General features: G+C 49.6%; 1 protein-coding gene across 2 annotated transcripts in view; it reads left to right on the top strand.

Annotated features, from left to right (window-relative positions):
• The window catches only part of LOC310686517 (bifunctional heparan sulfate N-deacetylase/N-sulfotransferase 4), a 139,509-nt gene that overhangs the window by 61,101 nt on the left and 58,626 nt on the right, over positions 1-19,782 (top strand). For both annotated transcript variants that reach the window (XM_083460255.1, XM_083460254.1), the window contains one exon: positions 13,717-13,871. In XM_083460255.1, the coding sequence (XP_083316381.1) occupies positions 13,717-13,871 (155 nt within the window). The remainder of the gene's footprint in view (positions 1-13,716; positions 13,872-19,782) is intronic.

Raw genomic sequence — 19,782 nt, 5'->3', positions numbered from 1 at the left:
GTTTAAAAGCAGTAGGTGCCAGTGCCCACTTCCTTGCTGGCTGTCTGCCTGGCAAGGAAGACAGTGATAGCAATGGTGAGGGGCAGTAACTGCAGCTGGTGAAATTGTTAGTGAAGCAGTGAAGCCCATGGAGTTTCTTGCCCAAAGTTCCTCCAAAGCCTAGAGCTGGCACTGTCAGGAATGGCTCTTCTGAATTGGTGAGCGGGTTTCTAAAACATACTAAAGTAAATGGTATATACAGTCTCTCTCTCTCTCTCTCTCTCTGTGTGTGTGTGTGTGTGTGTGTGTGTGAATATGAAAGCACTGTGGATCATTCTCCTAAACAGATAATCTCAGTTGAAGGATTAAAAAAGAAGTAGACATAACTGCCAGGTATTTATGCCCAGGCAAGGCAAGGCAAAGCTAGTGCCATCTTTGGCTTTCTTATCCTGTCAAGCAGAATAAGAGACAGAAAGTTGTAAAACCAAGTTCTCTGTCCACTTTTGACAGGAGTCGCATTTGTGTGGTGCACATTCCACCTTTGCTTCACACGGCTACGAACTGAGGTGACCAAAATACGTCCGCCGCCTAAGTGAGGAGCCACTGTGGGATTTATTTATTTTTTAAAGTGCACTGCCCTACCCAAGGGAGAAAAGATTTGGATTAAGGGGAATTTAAATTAAATGAAAAGAGGATTACTTCACCTTTCCAGTTCTAAGTAATTAATTGATTCTGCCCACCCGCCCACTGATTCTGCAGATTAGCGTTACCTGCTTCCAGACTTCTTCTTGCATTTCCTATCTGCCCTCATTTGCTTATTTCACGCCTCTTACATGTTTAAACTTTACTTTCCCAATGTCATCCTCCTTTCTATATTTCTCCGTGAAGATACAGCTTTAAGGGTAAGCAGAGTTTTAGGGCAGTAAAATGCTCAGTGTTTTCCCCTTGAGTCTGGTACTGCCTTGATCCAGGCTCCAACATTTTTCTTAGAAAACTGTTAAAACGGCAGAAATAAAGATACAAAAGGTATTGACCATGATCACACAAATGTGTGTATGGACATTTCTTTTATTTTTAATTAATTACATTTCTATCTGGTGTACATGGTTCTCCCTCACCCCATTTGATCCTCACAATAGCCCTGTGAGGTTACATTATGGCCATTTCTACCACATTATACAGTGATGACCATCAGCTTAGATACACTTAAAAGGGATTTGACCAATTAATAAAGATGGCTGCCAATGGCATCTAGTTTAGTCTAAACGTATTGCCTCCAGTACCAGAAGCAGCCTACAGTTGCAATCAACCCCCATTGCAAATCAGGTTTATTATCAAAAATTTACAGTCTTTCAGCTGTTTTGCAATGAGCAAATCAAACAAAAGCAGTTGAAAGAGCTTAACACAGCGGATGCTTCAAGTGGTTCCCCCAAATTCAGCTGAAATTGCAACTTAAACTGGCTTCACCAGTCTCACTATTATTCAACCCCTTCATGACAAGCATCTTTAGCACATAGTAGAGAAGCCTTTTTCTGCTATGACCTGCTGCAAACGACAGTTTACTTAAAACACTGGCCCTGCAGAATGCTACACAGAAATGGTTTAGCTACATTGATGGTGCCATGTCTATACTGGCCTTACTCTATGTGCAAATAATTTTGCAGCCTCGGGCAAGATTCAAAAAGCATACTGATGTCTATGGCGTGAATGCATATTGACAAAATCCTCTGGGGATTCAGGGTGGCCTATTTTCTGCAGTTTGGGATTATCTTGTGGATGTGCTCTCACTGCAAGATATTTTGTGTATGTGGCAGCCGAGTAAAGGTTTCGTTCTGAAGAGAACAACTTATGAGAGAGCAGGTTGACATGCCACCTGAGAGAATATATGAAAGTAGCCAGTGGCAAATAATAAAACAAAGATTATTATCCAAGCTGTGAAAGCAATATGGGCTGCCCAGGGATTTGTACTTTTGCAGGTCTCCTTGTCAAGACTTCTGGCAGGTCGTCTTGTCTAGACTCTGCAAGGACATGTAATTGCTACTGTAGCGATGTCAGCTCTAGCGCTGGGGAGTCTAGACAGCTCCCAGGGACAGTTGCTGCTGCTTTTCTTATTCTTATTTAAATTTGTATACTGCCCTTCATCCTCTCACCAGCCAAGGTGATGATGGGAGCTGTAGTCTAGAAACATCTGGAAAACCGATTCCTATCATCCCTGACAACTAGCTGTCCCAGCTATTGGGACTTCAAGATACAAAAGCTTGGAGTTCAGTGGCGCAGCATACTAAATACATACCAAATAACTACTAAATCTCCGGGCAGAAAGAAAAGCAACTATGGAAGTCATCCAGAGCATATGTCCAGTGCCAGTTCAGCTCTCTACCTGTTCCTCATCTACCTTTCTCTAAAATACAATTTTTTCACATGCAAAGCTTGTTGACATCATCTTCAGCAAGCGGAAGGAGGTGGCTGAAGGCAGACATGTTCTCTTTTCTAAAATGTCTATCTCTCCCAGAACAGTCCCTGGTCAGTTCCTCAACTGTTGTTAAGGCCAGCTATAGAGAGCCACCAGCTATTTTCCCTAACAAAGAGAAGGTACTGGGCAATTTTTCCAGGGCTATTAATAAGACTCTAAGACTCTTATCAGGTATGTGTCAGGCAACCTACACCGACAGAGAATCTATTCAGGGAAATCTTAGATCAAAACTCATTGAATTGGAAGGGATTCTGAGAGGCCGTCCAACCCAACTCCCAGTCCCATAACAATACGCAATAGAATAGGTTTTCTCCACTGGTGACTGTGCATTAGCAGAAAGCACTTATGGTTGCACAACACAGAGCACCTGTTTTTTACTGTCTCCTCTATCCACCAAAGTCTCTGTGCCTCCTAAAAATTTGTTCCTGGAGCACTATGCAATATCACAAGGGGAGAAGCTGCAGGTAAGGGGAACTGGCAAAAAATATATGCCTTGCCTTGCATGAGCGGAAGCACTTTCTGCTGGCTCAAACCTAGTGAAGAAGAGCAAAGTTCAATTTGAGCCATGCTCACAGACTCACATCACTTAATCCTGGAAGGCGCTCGCCCCCCCCCCCAAGTGCTGGGCTCTTCCCTGTAACATGATGAGCAATAAAATACTCCCTTTAAGGATAGCTAAAGTTCCTTACTGCTGCATGAAAATAAGCAGCCCTGGAGTAATACTCAGGTTAAAGGGGTTCCTTCCAGGTCAAAGGGCATGATTTCCTGTGAGACCTGAACAAGCTGTAAGAAATTGAAGATGTCTAAGACTACTGACCATCCATTAGAAGTGTCTCAGTCATCTCATAAATTGTTGCAGAATAGATAAACGCTTTGCAATCATCACTCTTGGATTAAAGTAATATCCTTCCTACAAGAAGGAATACAAGTTCTTCCCATCATTTATATCAGCATGAAACATTTCAAATGCGAGTGTACTTGGAGGGGTTGGTGAAGGAAGAGGTCACTTTACCAACCTCTCTAAGTTACATCCACATTTGAAATGTTTCATGCTGTCAGGGGTTTAGGAGCAGAGGCAAGGGCAAGGGAGGAAACAGAGAGCGAAGGGGAGGAGGCAGAAGAAAAGATGAGTGATGACGACGACCCGAGATCTCCGAGTCTTTCCAGTGAATCAGAGGATTCACAGAAAGGAGCACCAGTGGCCAGGGCAAGGGGGGAGTCTAGGGGGGCACCCCAGGAAGATAGAGCCAGAGGGGACTCAGAGGAGAGCAGTTGGAAATCGGGACCAGCGTCACCGCCAAAGAGCAGGGAAGAGGAAGGGAGCCAGGGGGCAAGCGCCGGCAGCTCACAACAGGAGGGAGGGCACGAGTCAGGAGTGGCCACACCTCCATCGGGGAGCGAAGAGACGGTTAGACGGAAGGTGGAAGGTTGGGCGCGCGCGCCAAGTTCAAATGCACAGGAAGGCGGCGCAGTAGGCAGCCCGGAAAGGGAGCCAGGTCCTAAAGCCCGGCGCAAGGAGACAGGAGGGTCCGGGGGGTCAGCGTCAGAAGAATCCCGGAGGGAGGAGACCCCGGGGGGCAGAGGGACCCAGAGGAGAGCAGTCAGGCGGAAAAGGTGGAGCAGGGCAAGGATATTAAGTTGGTGTACAAGGGGCGGAGATTCAGACGGAGCGTCGCCGATCTAGCTACTAGACGTAGAGTTGCACGCAGCAGCTTGAGAATGGAAACTGTAACTCAATAAAGACTTTTACTTAATGATCGCTGGCTAGCGTGATCCTCTGTGAGCTAGGATCTTCAAGCAGCTCTGACAGTAAGCTCCGTCTCATAATTGTGGGCATCTACAGCCTCGAGGAGGGGAGAGAAGCAGGTGCCTACCAGCGAGCTCACGAACGGCAGCCGACATGACGGCTGAGCAGCAGATAGCGTTACTCAGAGAAGCAGTGTCACAACTGAATGCAGCGGCTCTCGCATCCAGGAAGAGAGAGGAGGAGGCAGCTGCCGCCTGCAGGGATCTCCAGGTCAGGTTGGACGTGCTTACAAAGCAAGGGCAACTGACACCCAGGCAGGAGGGAATTGGGTTGGTGAGACGAACAGGCGGTCTAGTCTCTCACTTCGATGGGAATCTGCAACAGTATCCCAACTTTAGAGCAGACGTACTGTGCGCACTGCAACTGCTGAATAAAGATTTTAGAGATGAGCAAGAGAAAGTGGGATTCATCATGTCCCATTTGCATGGGGATGCCAAAGCATGGCTGCGTAATTTGTGGAGGGATAACGATCCGGCGCTCCAAAATGCGAATGCCTTTATTAAAGCGATGGATGGGTGTTTTTTATCAAGCATTGACGTTGATCTTGCTCGGCAACAGATACATGGACTGAAGCAAGGGAGGGCCAGCGTACGGCAATACCATGCCCGCTTTTTCGCTTTGGTCAGTGCCCTGGAATGGGACAGAGATTCGGCTCCTGTAAGAGACCTGTTTTGGGAGGGATTACACGGCTCTGTGAAAGATGAAATTGCGAGGGGGGAGAGACCCCGAACCACCCAGGAGGTCGTTCAGAGGGCGCTGGCGGTGGGGGTGCGGCTGGAAGAACGTCCGTGGAGCAGGGACGAAGGGCGTGGAGGGCGCGAACCAGCCAGGGGCTCCTCCTTCCTTCCCAGAGAAGCAGCGCGTGCGCAATCCACGCCTCCGTCAGGAGGAGGAGCGGAACCTATGGAGGTTGGAGGTGCAAGGGCTCAGTCAGCAACCAGAGCCCTAGCACCGGCAGCAGTGAAAGCGAAGCCTCCTAGAGGGAACAGGAAGTGTTACGTCTGTGAGGAGCCAGGGCATATGGCGAAAGAGTGTCCCCAGAGGCCCCACAAGCTCACTGCAGCCTCAGCAATGGTGACTGCAGCAACGCAGCAAGGAGGACCACAGCAGGGAAACGACGCAGTCTGGCTGGAGGAAGAGGCACTGGGGCCCAGCCAGACGTGTTAGTGACGCAGTCCCCAGAGATTTTACAGCCCGTGAACCCCCTCCCGCCCAAACCAGTAGTGAGGCTTACCGCATCTCTCCAGCTGCCCAATGGGATCACCATGGACGTGCCAATCACCATTGACTCAGGCAGCAATGCGGACTTTATAGGGCAGGACTTTGTCGACCGGCACGCTATACAACTGCTGCCGGCCACACTGCCCCTGCAGGTTGTCACGGTGGATGGCAGAGAGCTGCTCGGGGGGCAAGTGGTGAAGCAGACGCCGCCAATGGTGATGCGCCTTGGGAATCACAAAGAAATCATCAGCTTCAACGTCACGCAACTATCGGACACGCCCATTGTATTGGGAATGAGTTGGCTGGACAAGCACAGCCCAACGCTGGCTTGGTGTGATGGCCTGGGATTCCGATTTGGAGGATGAAACAGAGGAATCCCGGCCTGCACAGGAGTCCCCGCCTCCAGGGCCGGCTGAACTGGGGCAAGGCCTAGAGGCTGAAGAGCCTGCACCTGTGGCAGTGCAGCAGGAGCTGGGCCCAGGTGAAGTCCTCCTGGCCCCAGAGGGGCCTGATGACTCAATGGCCACAGGTGAGCCTCCTCCAGGGCCCAGTAACCCTTCGGCCTCTCCTGATCTGCAGAGGCTTAGGGCAGAGAGGCGAAGGGAACTAGTTGCCCCCAGGAGGAGTGCTCGCCTTAAGGCCAGAGTAGGCGGGGCTCCTGGGGGTCGGGACCGCCCCTGACCTTAGAAGAGGATAAAAGCCCACTCATCCCGGCCCCAGGTTGCGGGAGCAACGTCGTTGTTGGCTTCGGACCTTCCTGTGATCCTGATCCTTGCTCGGCCTCCTGTTCCTGACTAACCGGTACTCCTGTTCCCTGATCGGCTTCCTGTTCCTGACTATCCAGTACTCCTGTTCCCTGCTCGGCCTCCTGTTCCCGACCATCCGGTGTTCCTGTTACCTGCTCAGCCTTCTGTTCCAGCGTTCCTGTTCCCCGCCCGTCTCTCTGCATCGGACCTCGCCCCGCTTCGTGTGGACTCTGCTACACTCACGGTACCTTACCCCCGGGACCAGCACACTTGGTACCAGAGGCAGCTGACCTTCGGCTCTTCCTTTTGTGCTGAACACTGCATCGTGCCCCGGCAGGAAGGAGAGGAAGAGGAGTCACAGCTGCTGCTAGGCACGCTGCAAGCGATTCCCCACAAGTACGCAGAATTTTTGGAAGTTTTCTGCGAGAAGGAGGAAGACAGGCTACCCCCTCACAGACCATATGACTGCAAGATTGACCTGCTGCCGGGGGCGGCGCTGCCTAAAGGGAAACTGTATTCCATGTCAGAGGACGAACTGCAAGAACTCAAAGAGTTCATAGATCATAATTTGGAGCGCGGTTTCATCCGAGAGTCCAAGGCAGCGGGGGGCAGTCCTGTATTCTTTGTTAAAAAGCGGGACACGCCCCAAAAAAGACTGGTAGTGGACTATCGCATTTTAAACAATGGGACCAAGCCATCGGACTTCCCCATGCCCCGAATCGACGACCTCCTAGCGAAGGTGCGGAAGGGAAAGGTGTTCACCAAGTTAGACCTGCGAGGGGCGTACAACCTCATTCGCATGCGGGAAGGAGATGAGTGGAAGACAGCCATGTTCACGCCACTGGGTACCTACGAATATAGAGTTATGCCTTTTGGATTGCAAAATGGCTCCCACGTTTTTCAAGCATTCATGCATCACGTGTTGGCGGGACTTCTCTACAAGACGTGCGTCTGTTTCTTAGATGACATCCTGATCTTTTCGGACTCGCAGCAGGAGCATGACAGACACGTCAAGGAAGTGCTGAGCAGGCTAAAGCAACATAGGCTCTACGCCAAGCTGGAGAAGTGCCAATTTGACGTGACGGAGGTGGATTTTCTGGACTACAAGCTGTCTGACAAGGGGCTCGCCATGGACAGCGCCAAGGTTCGAGCGGTGTTGGATTGGAAGAGCCCACGCAACCGGAAGGAGGTCCAACGGTTTGTCGGCTTTGCGAACTTCTATCGCAAGTTTATCAAGGGCTTCGCTATGCAGACAGCGGCCATCACGGACACGCTTAGCTCCAAGAAAAAGAAGTTCATTTGGACAGAGCAGGCGGAGCAGTCCTTTCAGGCACTCAAGCGTCTCTTCGCGTCGGAAGAGCAGCTGCTTCATATCAACCCCAGCAGACCGATGAGGGTGGAGACAGACGCCTCGGACAGAGCCGTGGGGGCGGTCCTGCTGCAGAAGGACCCGCAGGGGGTGTGGCGACCGGGAGCGTTTTACTCCAGGAAGCTCAGCAAGTCCGAGCAGAACTACACCATCTGGGACAGGGAGTTGCTGGCCATTCATGCAGCGTTCAAAGCGTGGAGGCACTTCCTGATCGGCGCCAAGCACACGGTGCAGGTTTGCACGGACCACAAGAATCTGGAGCACTGGCGCACGGCACAGTTCCTAAACCAGAGGCAGATACGTTGGGCTGAGTTCTTTGCGAACTTCGACTTCCGCATAGAGTATGTCCCGGGGGACACTAACATCATGGCGGACGCTCTCTCCCGTAAGCCACAGTATCTGGAGGACGCAACGCCAGCGGCCGCCATGCACATCTTCGCACCAACAGTGTGGGCGTGCGCCGCGGCAACCATGGACCTGGAGGCGGTGCGACGAGCGTTGCAGGATGACTCCTTCGCGCAAGCAAAGATGGCAGAGGTGCAAAGGGGCAAGGCAGCGGCCGACGGTTTCCAGCTAAGAGATGGATTGCTCATCCGTAAAGGGGCCATCTACGTGCCGGGAGACGACCTTCGCGCCAAGGTGCTGCAGCAGCTACACGACGCGCCCACTGCCGGGCACTTTGGCAAGGAGAAGACGGTGGAATTAGTCGCCAGGGATTTCTGGTGGCCTGGAATGAGAGGGGAGGTTGCGGACTACGTGGCGAGGTGTGACACCTGCCAGAGGGCCAAGCCAGTGCACAGACCGCCGGCCGGACTGTTGGAACCGCTGCAAACTCCGGTCGAACCTTGGGAAAGGGTGGCCCTGGACTTTGTCACGGATCTGCCCAGCTCGAGGGGCAAGACGGCAGTGCTGGTGGTGGTGGACCTGTTTTCCAAGATGGCACATTTCATTCCGTGTGCTAAGGTGGCCACGGCGGAGCAAACCGCCAAACTGTTCATAGACCACGTGTTCAAGGTTCACGGTCTGCCACGGTCTATTCTGTCCGACCGGGGGCGGCAGTTCATCTCGAATTTCTGGCAGAAGCTGATGGGCTTCCTGAACGTCAAGATCAACCTGGCGTCGGCGAGACACCCGCAGACCAACGGGCAAGCGGAGCGGGTCAATGCCATCATGCAGCAGTACCTGAGATGTTATGCGAATCAACAGCCTGCGACGTGGGTGGATTACCTGCCGCTTGCCGAGTTCGCTTACAACAACACGAAGCACGTGTCCACGGGGGTCACGCCGTTCTTCGCCAACAACGGGAGGCACCCCAGAACCTTCCCGGTACTGGAGAGACTGGGGCAGGGGGAGCCGCAGACAGCAGATGCGTTCGCGTCGGAACTGCAGGAAGTCCACGATCAGCTGAGGCGCCACCTGGAGCTGGCCAAGCACGCATACAAGGTACAAGCGGACAAACACAGAAGGGTTGGCGAAGAGCTCCACGTGGGAGACTGGGTCTGGTTAGCAGCCCACGCAGTGCCGGCCAGGTCGTTGGCCAAGAAGAAACTAGGGCATAAACAACTGGGGCCCTACCAGGTAGAAGAGCAGGTCAACCCGGTAGCTTTCAGGCTGGCGCTTCCGGAGGGTTCCAGAATGCATCCGGTGTTCCACAGATCGGTGCTCACTCCCTACAAGGCACCGCACAGGTTCCAGGAACCCGGAACGGCGCCGAGTCCGGTCAGGGACACAACAGGGCACGCGGGAGTGGCACAGAAGGAGCGCATCAACGAAGTCACGGAGATTTTGGACTCCAGATGGGGGGAAGAGGGGGTAGAATACTTTCTCGCCAAGGAGGGCACCCCGGCCAGTGCGAACAGCTGGGTGCCGGGCTACGCCTTGGACGAACCTCTGCTCAAAGACGAGTTTCATGCCCTCTTCCCACATAGACCAATGCCAGCAGACTTTTTCGACGACTGGCTTTTCACGCCCACGCTTTCGGCCAGCACGTTCCGGGGGTTCGACTCGGACGAGGACCCGACACGAGACGTCCGTTCCCCGGAGGGGTCACCCTCAGGATCTGCCTCAGAACCCTCGTTTTGGTGGGACGATAGACCAGAGGAGCAGTGGCGCAAGAAGTGGCTGGATAGTCCAGGACGAGCAACGCCGCCAGGAGGAAGTGAGGGAGAGACGGACATGGACGTTTTCGGGGACGACCCTGGTTTCGAGCACGGCGGCACAGAGATGGAAGCGCAGGTGACCGTCGTCGACGAGAGCAGGGAGGAAGACCCGGGAGACTTCAGATGGAGGCCCGCCACGGGGAGCGAACGATATCCGACATTCGTCCCTTTGACACAGCAGCACCCAGCTCCAGCACCGGAAGGAGGGGAGGGGGGAATGGGGGGCTTCGAGGGGGGGATGGATGTCAGGGGTTTAGGAGCAGAGGCAAGGGCAAGGGAGGAAACAGAGAGCGAAGGGGAGGAGGCAGAAGAAAAGATGAGTGATGACGACGACCCGAGATCTCCGAGTCTTTCCAGTGAATCAGAGGATTCACAGAAAGGAGCACCAGTGGCCAGGGCAAGGGGGGAGTCTAGGGGGGCACCCCAGGAAGATAGAGCCAGAGGGGACTCAGAGGAGAGCAGTTGGAAATCGGGACCAGCGTCACCGCCAAAGAGCAGGGAAGAGGAAGGGAGCCAGGGGGCAAGCGCCGGCAGCTCACAACAGGAGGGAGGGCACGAGTCAGGAGTGGCCACACCTCCATCGGGGAGCGAAGAGACGGTTAGACGGAAGGTGGAAGGTTGGGCGCGCGCGCCAAGTTCAAATGCACAGGAAGGCGGCACAGTAGGCAGCCCGGAAAGGGAGCCAGGTCCTAAAGCCCGGCGCAAGGAGACAGGAGGGTCCGGGGGGTCAGCGTCAGAAGAATCCCGGAGGGAGGAGACCCCGGGGGGCAGAGGGACCCAGAGGAGAGCAGTCAGGCGGAAAAGGTGGAGCAGGGCGAGGATATTAAGTTGGTGTACAAGGGGCGGAGATTCAGACGGAGCTTCGCCGATCTAGCTACTAGACGTAGAGTTGCACGCAGCAGCTTGAGAATGGAAACTGTAACTCAATAAAGACTTTTACTTAATGATCGCTGGCTAGCGTGATCCTCTGTGAGCTAGGATCTTCAAGCAGCTCTGACACATGCCAATATAAACCCTGGAAAGACCTTGTATTTCCAGTGCTGTTCACTTTCCTAATGAGAAAGATTTTACCCCTACTGTTGCTCATTCTGACTTATTTTCTTTTTGTTCCTCCTGTCTGTCTTGGATGCCTTTTGGGAATTCACTGATAAAATTTGTATCACATACCGACTGTTAATGCTTTCTATTTCCCACTTGACTCAAACATTATCAATATTGAATTTGTGACTATTCCAAGACTGAAATGGTATGCATGTGCCTACAACTATGTATTCCCCAGCAGTTTAAAAGGCTCACTCAAAGACCATGAAGCAACTCAAGGAGTTGAGGCACGTCAGTGCCTTCCATTAAGAGACCTGCTGTAGTGCGTATGCCAGGCGTCCTAGATCCAAAGCACATCCCACTTTAAAAGTTAGCATTGTTTTTTGTCACTTCAGCTTAGAGGCAGTATGTCAAAGTATTCTCCATGCAAACATACACTTTATTGACTCATTATAAATAAAACATGGAGAGGTATTCTTTAATTACCGTAAATGTGGCTTGTTTACCCAAGGAGGCTTTTAATGTAAGATGCTCAACATGTTTTATTAGCACATTGAAACTGCTATGCCTTATTGACTTCTTCCTTAATGCACAATTCACTTCTCCATCCCTAAAGTCAAGTTGACAGGGTTCCAGAAAGGAAGACAGAATTGTGAATCTGTCAGAAGGGTTATAATACTATCACAGTTATAAGAGCTCCACATAGCTATTGCACGCTACTTTCCAATTCTGCATTTAGGGATACATAAGCATACCACCCCCAACAACAAAACATGCTCAGTCAGGGTCTTGAAGGAAGTGCTTTCCACCTCCTTTGTGCACCCCAAAGCCCTTGGGGGAGGGGCAGCTGGAAGTGATGTCCTTAGGAATGAGGCCAGCAGGTTGTGAGCAGGAGGTCCTGCTTTCATTGATCTTGCTTATGTCCATTTGAAAATGAGTGCTTGCTCTTGTGAGTGCTCCTGTTTGAAAGCTCACAACATCCCATGCCAGCCAGCATTGATGCATGGAGGATGGCCAACAGCTGGAATAGGCCATTGTCAAGATGTCCTGCTTGTGAACTTCTTAGAGGCATTTTGTTAGCCACTGTGGGAAGTAGGATGCTAGACTAGATTGCCCTTTGGTCTGATCCAGCCGTGCACTTACATTCCCAGTTTCAGAACTGAACACAGACCTGGAGGACCACAGGCTTTTAGTACAATAAGAGAAACACATGCTGCCAGCACTACTGAACCTAGATAACAATATTTATGCCAGCATTGCAGTTTAAAAAGGAATTGCTTGGGAGATAAACCTGGGAAAGAAGCAGCTTTAATAGAGTTTAATTGTTGCTTCTGCACTGATGCATATCACCACTACTCAAAGAAACCATCACTCTCCAAGCGTCATGCCTTATCCATGAAAAATGTGAACTTTTGAGCATTTTCTCTTGGTAGTCTAGCCCTTAAAAGAGAAGAGACAGTATTCATCATAGTTGACATTTATAAAAACATTTCTATCCCACCTTTCTGTTGCAGCTAAAATACCTTGAGTCGGCTTATATCATAGTTTAATCAATAAACACAACAAAAAGACAAGGAAAGATGCATGAACAGGAAGCCTAACTGACATACTAGAATAACAATGGGACAGTAGCCATAGAAAAATCCAGCATCAGCCAGCAATAACAACATCAGTAAGCATTTGTATAGTGCTTTCAGGTGTTCAAGGGCTACATAGGTATTGTTAGAATTCCATCATGTGGAAGACAACAATCCCATGACTGGTATTACCTAGTTGTGATCCTTAAAGCAGCCCCAAAACCATTAATTAAGTTAGTGTTATTATCTCCCACATTGCAGATGGGGAGACTGATGACTTTCCTGCCACTTTTCCTCAGGAAAAGCCGCTCTTTACCACTGAATTGGAGCAAACATCAAATGGGTTTTCCACGGAATGATATTTGTTCTAGTTCAGTAGTAAAGAGTGGGTTTTTGAGGGGGAAACTGCTAAAATCTGTGCCCAGAAAGCATGGGGCAAGCATGGGGCAAGCTTGGATCCTTGCTTTCTAGGCACAGGACAAGCAAAGTCTGGAAGAGCCCTGAGGGAGTGTAGCTTGCTGAAGGCAACCCTGTGCGTTCAAAGCAGATGGAAGATTTGAACTAGAGACTTTCTGATTTCTAGCCTCTGTGTGCCCATTGGGACTGGTGTAGCAGAAAGCATAGAGGCCAGCAGTAGGCAGAACCAAAGCCAATGGCAGGCAGAGCCACCTCCTGATTGGCAGTAAAACAACAGCAGGTGGATGCTGTCTGAGGGCAGACTCCAGTTGGTGAAACAGTGCCCCATTCACCTAATGAACTGGCCTCCACTGCTGTATGCTAGGGGGAGAAATCTTCAGGGTGGAGACGAAATGGATTACATCCTAGGCTGTGCAACAAAGAAATCCCTTCATGCATTTCCACCAGCCGTAGTTATGATAATGGCAGGATGTCCAGCTGATCTAACTGGATTTTGCATTGATTATGACAGCTCAGTCTTGAGCTATGCTGGTAGACTGTAACAATGCAAATCTTCAGGTTCTTATATTCATGTCCAATGTAAACAGCATATTGGTGCTTTTTTAAAAAAATAGCTGTTCTGAGTTCAATACACTTGGGATAATGATGTACTTGTGGCATATGGATGTGCAACATCAGCATACTAGCACTACATACCTATGGGCCACGGATCCATACTGTGTTAATGTTTCCAGACACCCAGTTAATATGTGATGCTCAGTGCAAGGAATTCTCCACAGGTAACCATTCTTCTTTGATGTTGCCTTTTATAAACATGATTTGGAAGTTTATTAAAAATGAAGTTACATAAACTCCAGTATCAACCATCGTCAACCTGGAAAAAGTTGTTCATGTCCACACCAGAAGATAATATTATTCATTTTGTAGGAACCATTGAGGAAGATGAAGGTGATGATCTCTTGTTGAGTTCTGTGGATGAGTTCTGGTGGTTTCCTCACATGTGGAGCCACATGCAACCTCATCTCTTCCACAACGAGTCATCCCTGGTAGAACAGATGATCCTCAACAAGGAATTTGCACTAGTGAGTAACCTCTAGTTTTTACAATATCTTTAAGAGCAGGTCCACATTGCTTATTTTACAGATATCATCCTTGAGGTAATGATAAGATCCATGATTTTAGTAGGTCTAAATCAGGGGTCCTCAAACTTTTTAGACAGGGGGCCACTTCACTGTCCCTCAGACACTGTTGGGGGCCAGACTATAGTTTGAAAAAAATATGAACAAATTGCTATGCACACTGCACATTTTTGTAGTGCACAAAAAACAGGAAAAATACAATACTTAAAAAGCCGCACCAAAGTTGGATAACTTTACCCTTGCCCCGTGGGGGGGGGGGCATTAGCCAGATTTAGGGGCATTACTCTCCCTCCAGATTAGAGGTCTTGCATTCAGTTCCCAGATATGTGAGGTGGGCATACATTTGGTAAGAAGCCCGTTGCCAGTAGCTTTGCCTGCTGAAACATCTGGGAGAGGCTCCCAGTGCCAGCAGACAGAACCATGGTAGTTTGAAAGCTGCCCTGTGAGGCAGCTTCCTATGGCTCAACACCTGTTTTCCCAGCTGGGCACCTCATTCTGCACAGGTGCCACCCACCTGGATTTTAAGGAGTGCCCTTCCAGAGGGTCGCAGGACAGGTTGAAGGCCAAGGTGGCAGGGAGCAGCGTCCTCTTGTGCGGAAAGTCCTCCTCCTCAGCGGCGCCTGTCCTCAGTGAGGGAGAAGTACCGCCGGGGGTTGAGGGCTCAACACGGACACCCATGCCCCGTGGAAGAGGTCCAGGCTGAGCAGGCTGCTGGGTGTCACCCACAGGGTCTCACTGTCCTCGCCTCCCCACAGGGTGATGTGGCCCCGCTCCGCCTTCACCAGCCACTCCCCACCGTGTGTCCACATAGATACCGGTGGCAGCAGCAGCTCCCTGCTCCGGTCCCGGCTCTCCCCACCGCCACCACCGCTGCCCCTCAGCTCAGTCATGGCCAAGCGGGTACAAGCGCCTGGCAGCCCTTGCAGGGCCAGCTAGGCCTCCAGCACCAGCAGCCCCGAGCCCAGCAGCTTCTCCCCATGCCATACCAGGACACTGGAGCCCGAGGCGGCCGCAAGTCACAGAGTTCGCCCTGCCCCTGCCACCACTATCAACACCCAGCCTAGCAACGGCGGCCTCCTCATAGGCCAGACCCACACGTGCTTCCCTGCCACCAGGGTCAGCTGCCTCAGGAAGGCCCGGCCCAGCCACAGCTCTGGCCCCAAGGCCACCTCAGCCTCCAGCAGTGCAGCGCACAGCAGCAGCAGTAGCTGCTCCTCAGACCCCGCCAGGTGGACAGCCAGCACCAGAAGGCTTCCCACTGCGGCCGCCATCGCTGCCACGGCCTACTGCCCATCAGCCAGGGCCACCAGCAGCCACATGGCCACGGGCAGGTCCTGCAGACAGGGTCTACCAAGCTGCGCAGCACCACCACCGCCATAGAGAGACATGGAAAGGCCCTCACAGCAGTGGGGAGAAAGCCTGGGAGGACCAGAGAGAGAGAGAGGCGCAGGAAGGATCACCCCTTCAAGGGCACTTCCGGCCCGACTTTGGAAAATGCCCAGTGCGAAAGTAGACATGCAGATAACTAGAGATACGAGTGGGTAGAGTGGAACCACTGGCAGGGGTGGGCTCATGGGGGCGGGGCAGGTTTACGGCCCTAACGGGCTGAATCTGGCCCGTGGGCCATAGTTTGAGGACCCCCGGTCTAAATCATCTGTTTTTATACTGTTCTTATGCTGCATTTCCCCCTACATTTTATTCACCATAAGAAGCTTTGATCATTTCCTTTTTTAAAGTGGGATATAAACAATTTAAATATTTGAAATAAATAACAATAAGCACTCATTCCTTCCCCATAAGCATCCAGAGAATCTTAATTTGGTGGTGATGCTGAAAAAATCATTTTTACCCACCCCCACCTATCTACCACCACTTCATTCCAAAACAACTATTCCATGTTAACAGACATGCTTTGACATGGAGACTCATGCCTCACTGCATTGGCCGAGGAAGGTCCATAGTTCAGTATAGCAGTTGCTTTATGTAGGATGGTCCTGAGTTCATGATAGGACTGGGGAAAACTCCTGTCTAAAACCTTTGAGAGCAGCTGTGAGTTAATGCAAATGATTCTGAGCTGGATGGACCAATGGTCTGGCTTCTTATAAGGCAGTCCCTACATGATGGAACGTGGAACAGTCCTTCTGTTCCAAATACACAAATCCCGATATATTGGTTTATTTTGTACCTGAGACACCAGATAACAAGCTGCTGAGGCAAAATCCCAACTAGGAAAGTTTCATGTCCTCCCCAAGAGCAGAGCCAGTGTGGTGTAGTGGTTAAGAGCGTTAGATTCGTAATCTGGTGAACCGGGTTCGCTTCCCCGCTCCTCCACATGCAGCTGCTGGGTGACCTTGGGCTAGTCACACTTCTCTGAAGTCTCTCAGCCCCACTCACCTCACAGAGTGTTTGTTGTGGGGGAGGAAGGGAAAGGAGAATGTTAGCCGCTTTGAGACTCCTGAAGGGGAGTGATAAAACGGGATATCAAATCCAAACTCTCAGAATCAGAAATAGTATCCATCATTTTCAGAGTGTAGTCTTTATTCTGAAGCATTATGTAATTATTCAGCCCATCAGTAAGATTTCTGTAAAATGGTAACTGTTCTTACGTTTCCCTAAATATTGAAAAGGATGTCAATTTGTTAGGACGGGGGAAGCTGAATTGCATGCTTCTATAAGCCTTCTATAAATGCACAATTTCTAAGAAAAGTTGTCAAGATGTGATGTTGCTATTTATACCAAAACTACCATCCAAACTGGATGAAGGGAAGATGTTTCTGGCACATACAGTGTAATCATAAGTGGCCCACTTGTTTGGGGTGGGTGGGTGATAAAATTCAGCATAGAAGCAAAATAATATTTACACTTACATCACTGTCAGAAGCTTTTTTGGCCTTAGTTACAGCCTCTCTTTTCTGCCGAGTGTTGCCTTCTCAATAACCTCAGCCACCGTCAAAACCAGAAGGGAGGCGAGTGTTAGAAGGCAATAATGGAAGGAAATGAACTGTCTACATCAATCAAAATATATTCATGCAACTCTACCTGGATCTGCAGATGCCTTTTTGAGACAACATGCTGATATTACATACACATAAACATTTATATAGTGTTTTTCACATCAGCATAGTTCTCAGTCTCCTTACCTTAACATTGGGAAACTGGTCATGCCACACAAAGGAAAGGCTGTAGCTTTGCTGTGCATCCCTTTTTAGCACTAAAAGGTAAAGGGACCCCTGACCATTAGGTCCAGTCGTGACCGACTCTGGGGTTGCGGCGCTCATCTCGCTTTATTGGCCGAGGGAGCCGGCGTACAGCTTTCGGGTCATGCGGCTAGCATGACTAAGCCACTTTTGGTGAACCAGAGCAGCGCACGGAAACACCGTTTACCTTCCCGCCAGAGTGGTACCTATTTATCTACTTGCACTTTGACGTGCTTTCAAACTGCTAGGTTGGCAGGAGAGGGACTGAGCAATGGGAGCTCACCCCGTCACGGGGATTAGAACCAACCTTCTGATCAGCAAGTCCTAGGCTCTGTGGTTTAACCCACAGCGCCACCTGCCTCCCTTTTTAGCACTAGGCTACTGCTAAATTTGATCCAGCTGCAGTGCAGAGCAATGTATCCTATATGCTAATAGTAAACTTAGACACTGCTATCAACAAGAAGGATATATCAGGAGGCTCAGAAGACCTTCACACACACACACACACACACATTTTTGGGAGGGAATTAAAGCCCGATAAGGCCCCAAATCTCACTTCCACCCTTAGATAGCATGAGCCATACCACATGCTCTCATTGTGGTTCTTGGCTCCCTTTTCCAAAATGCACCTTAAGCTCTTTCTTGCAGTCAGGCATAAGACAATGCAGCTCCATGAATATCTATCAGAGCTCCCTACCTCATCCCTATTGATTTCAGTGGATTGTGGCCAGAATATTCACAAGCCACACAATCATTAAAGCTGTAGTCCTCAATTGCACACAGCAGGATAAATATGTAATACTTTGAAATACTGAAAACTGGAAGGGTTGTTGATAGGTTCAAAATGGGAAAAAAAACTTTACAAAAATAAAATAATGCATTAAGCTGACACAGTAAAAAAAAAAATCTCCTAGGGGAAGTCTCAGCCTGCCTGAACAATACTAGAAAAAACACATTCCAGTGCTAAAAGTAGATAAGAGCTTATGCAAATCTTTTAATTCAGCAAGGTGACAGCTTAGAAAATGCTGAGAGCCAACATATCACCTCTCTGCTTTTGACAAAACTGAAAGCAATTCAGCAGGGATCGCTTCTTCATCTAGCCTTGCTATGCCAACAGAGGACAAAATGATTTTCTTTCTCAGACTATTAGAAACATTGGCTCTTCTATGTTAAAACAGACAGGTGTCTGTTTCAGGGCCACAAATACATGGGACTTTTGGGGCAGCTTCCTCTCTGGGGTATTTCAATTCAGGCCACTCCCAGACATTACAGCTGTAGGTTTTTTTAAGTCCCTATCTTTTTACTTGAGGCAAGTATGCAGGCAAGTAAAACCCAATTGGGTTTTATTATGATATGTCGAGAACACTTCTGTTCAAGAAGCAGGTTCTTTTATAATTTTTCAGCTAGTGTTCAGCGCTCAGTTTACCCAAGCAGCTGCTGAAGCTCAAGCTGTCCAAGGCTTCTTTTTGGATGCACTTTCTCCGGGTTACAGATCCTCCAAACTAGACAGGATATCAAATATGTGATTGACTTTAATGTGTCAGGGGTGGTGTCATCATTGTTCTAAATCACACCCAACAAATTTAGTTGCCAATAAGTCAACAGGCATATTACTATTCTTATAGTACTGTAACAGGAGCGGGTGGTGCTATGGTCTAAACCACTGAGCCTCTTGGGCTTGCTGATCAGAAAGTCAGTGGTTCGAATCTGCACGATGGTGTGAGCTCCCATTGCTCCAGCTTCTGCCAACCTAGCAGTTCAAAAGCACACTAGTGCAAGTAGATAAATTGGTATCGCTGTGGCGGGAAGGTAAACAGCGTTTTCATGTGCTCTGGTTTCCGTCACAGTCTTCCGTTGCACCAGAAGCAGTATAGGCATGCTGACCACATGACCCAGAAAGCTGTCTATGGACAAACGCCGGCTCCCTCAGCCTGAGAGAGAGATGAGCGCTGCACCCCATAGTCACCTTTGACTGGACTTAACAGTCCAGGGGTCTTTTACCTTTACCTTATTCTTATATTTACCATTGTCTCTGATTTGGCCTTGCTCCATAGAAAGTAACATCTCTATACATTACTAAGAAGTTACATGAATCATAGAATTGTAGAGTCCACCTTCCTTCAGTGCAAGAAGCTTTTGCCTTACCCTGAGCGTAAGAGTCTCATGATCTACCAACTGAGCTTCCCAACTCATCCATTGTTCTCTGTCATCATCTTGATTCAAAAAGCATTTGGTAAAGCCTTTGATGCAAGGAATGTGCCTAGCAGAACTGCAAGTTTGAAAGGTGCTCATTTAAGCATTCAAACTAATGTACTGAAGTGCAAAGAGTACTGAAGTGAAACAACCAGTACCATTTTACTTTTAGTAAGAATATCCACATGTAATAGGGAATCCCTTTATATTTTCTACAGATGCCAAGTCTAAAGCCAGAAGTGTTAAGAGTAAATAATTCACTTTGCAAGGGCACATATTGCACTTCTAGAACTTGTGAAAACAGGAGGTGACTAATTTTGGCATTTTGACAGAAGCAATGAAATGTACAGTATCAGAATTTACTGATGCTTGAATGGATCACTCAACCTTATGTAAACATTCCAATATTTTATAGTGATCAAGCATCAAAGATCCCTTGTTCACTTTACATTTTCAGTATGGAA

This window comes from Podarcis liolepis, assembly GCF_965112155.1.
Source record: "Podarcis liolepis genome assembly, chromosome: 9".
Taxonomy (NCBI): Eukaryota; Metazoa; Chordata; class Lepidosauria; order Squamata; family Lacertidae; genus Podarcis; species Podarcis liolepis.
This window is presented reverse-complemented; position numbering and strand designations above follow the sequence as displayed.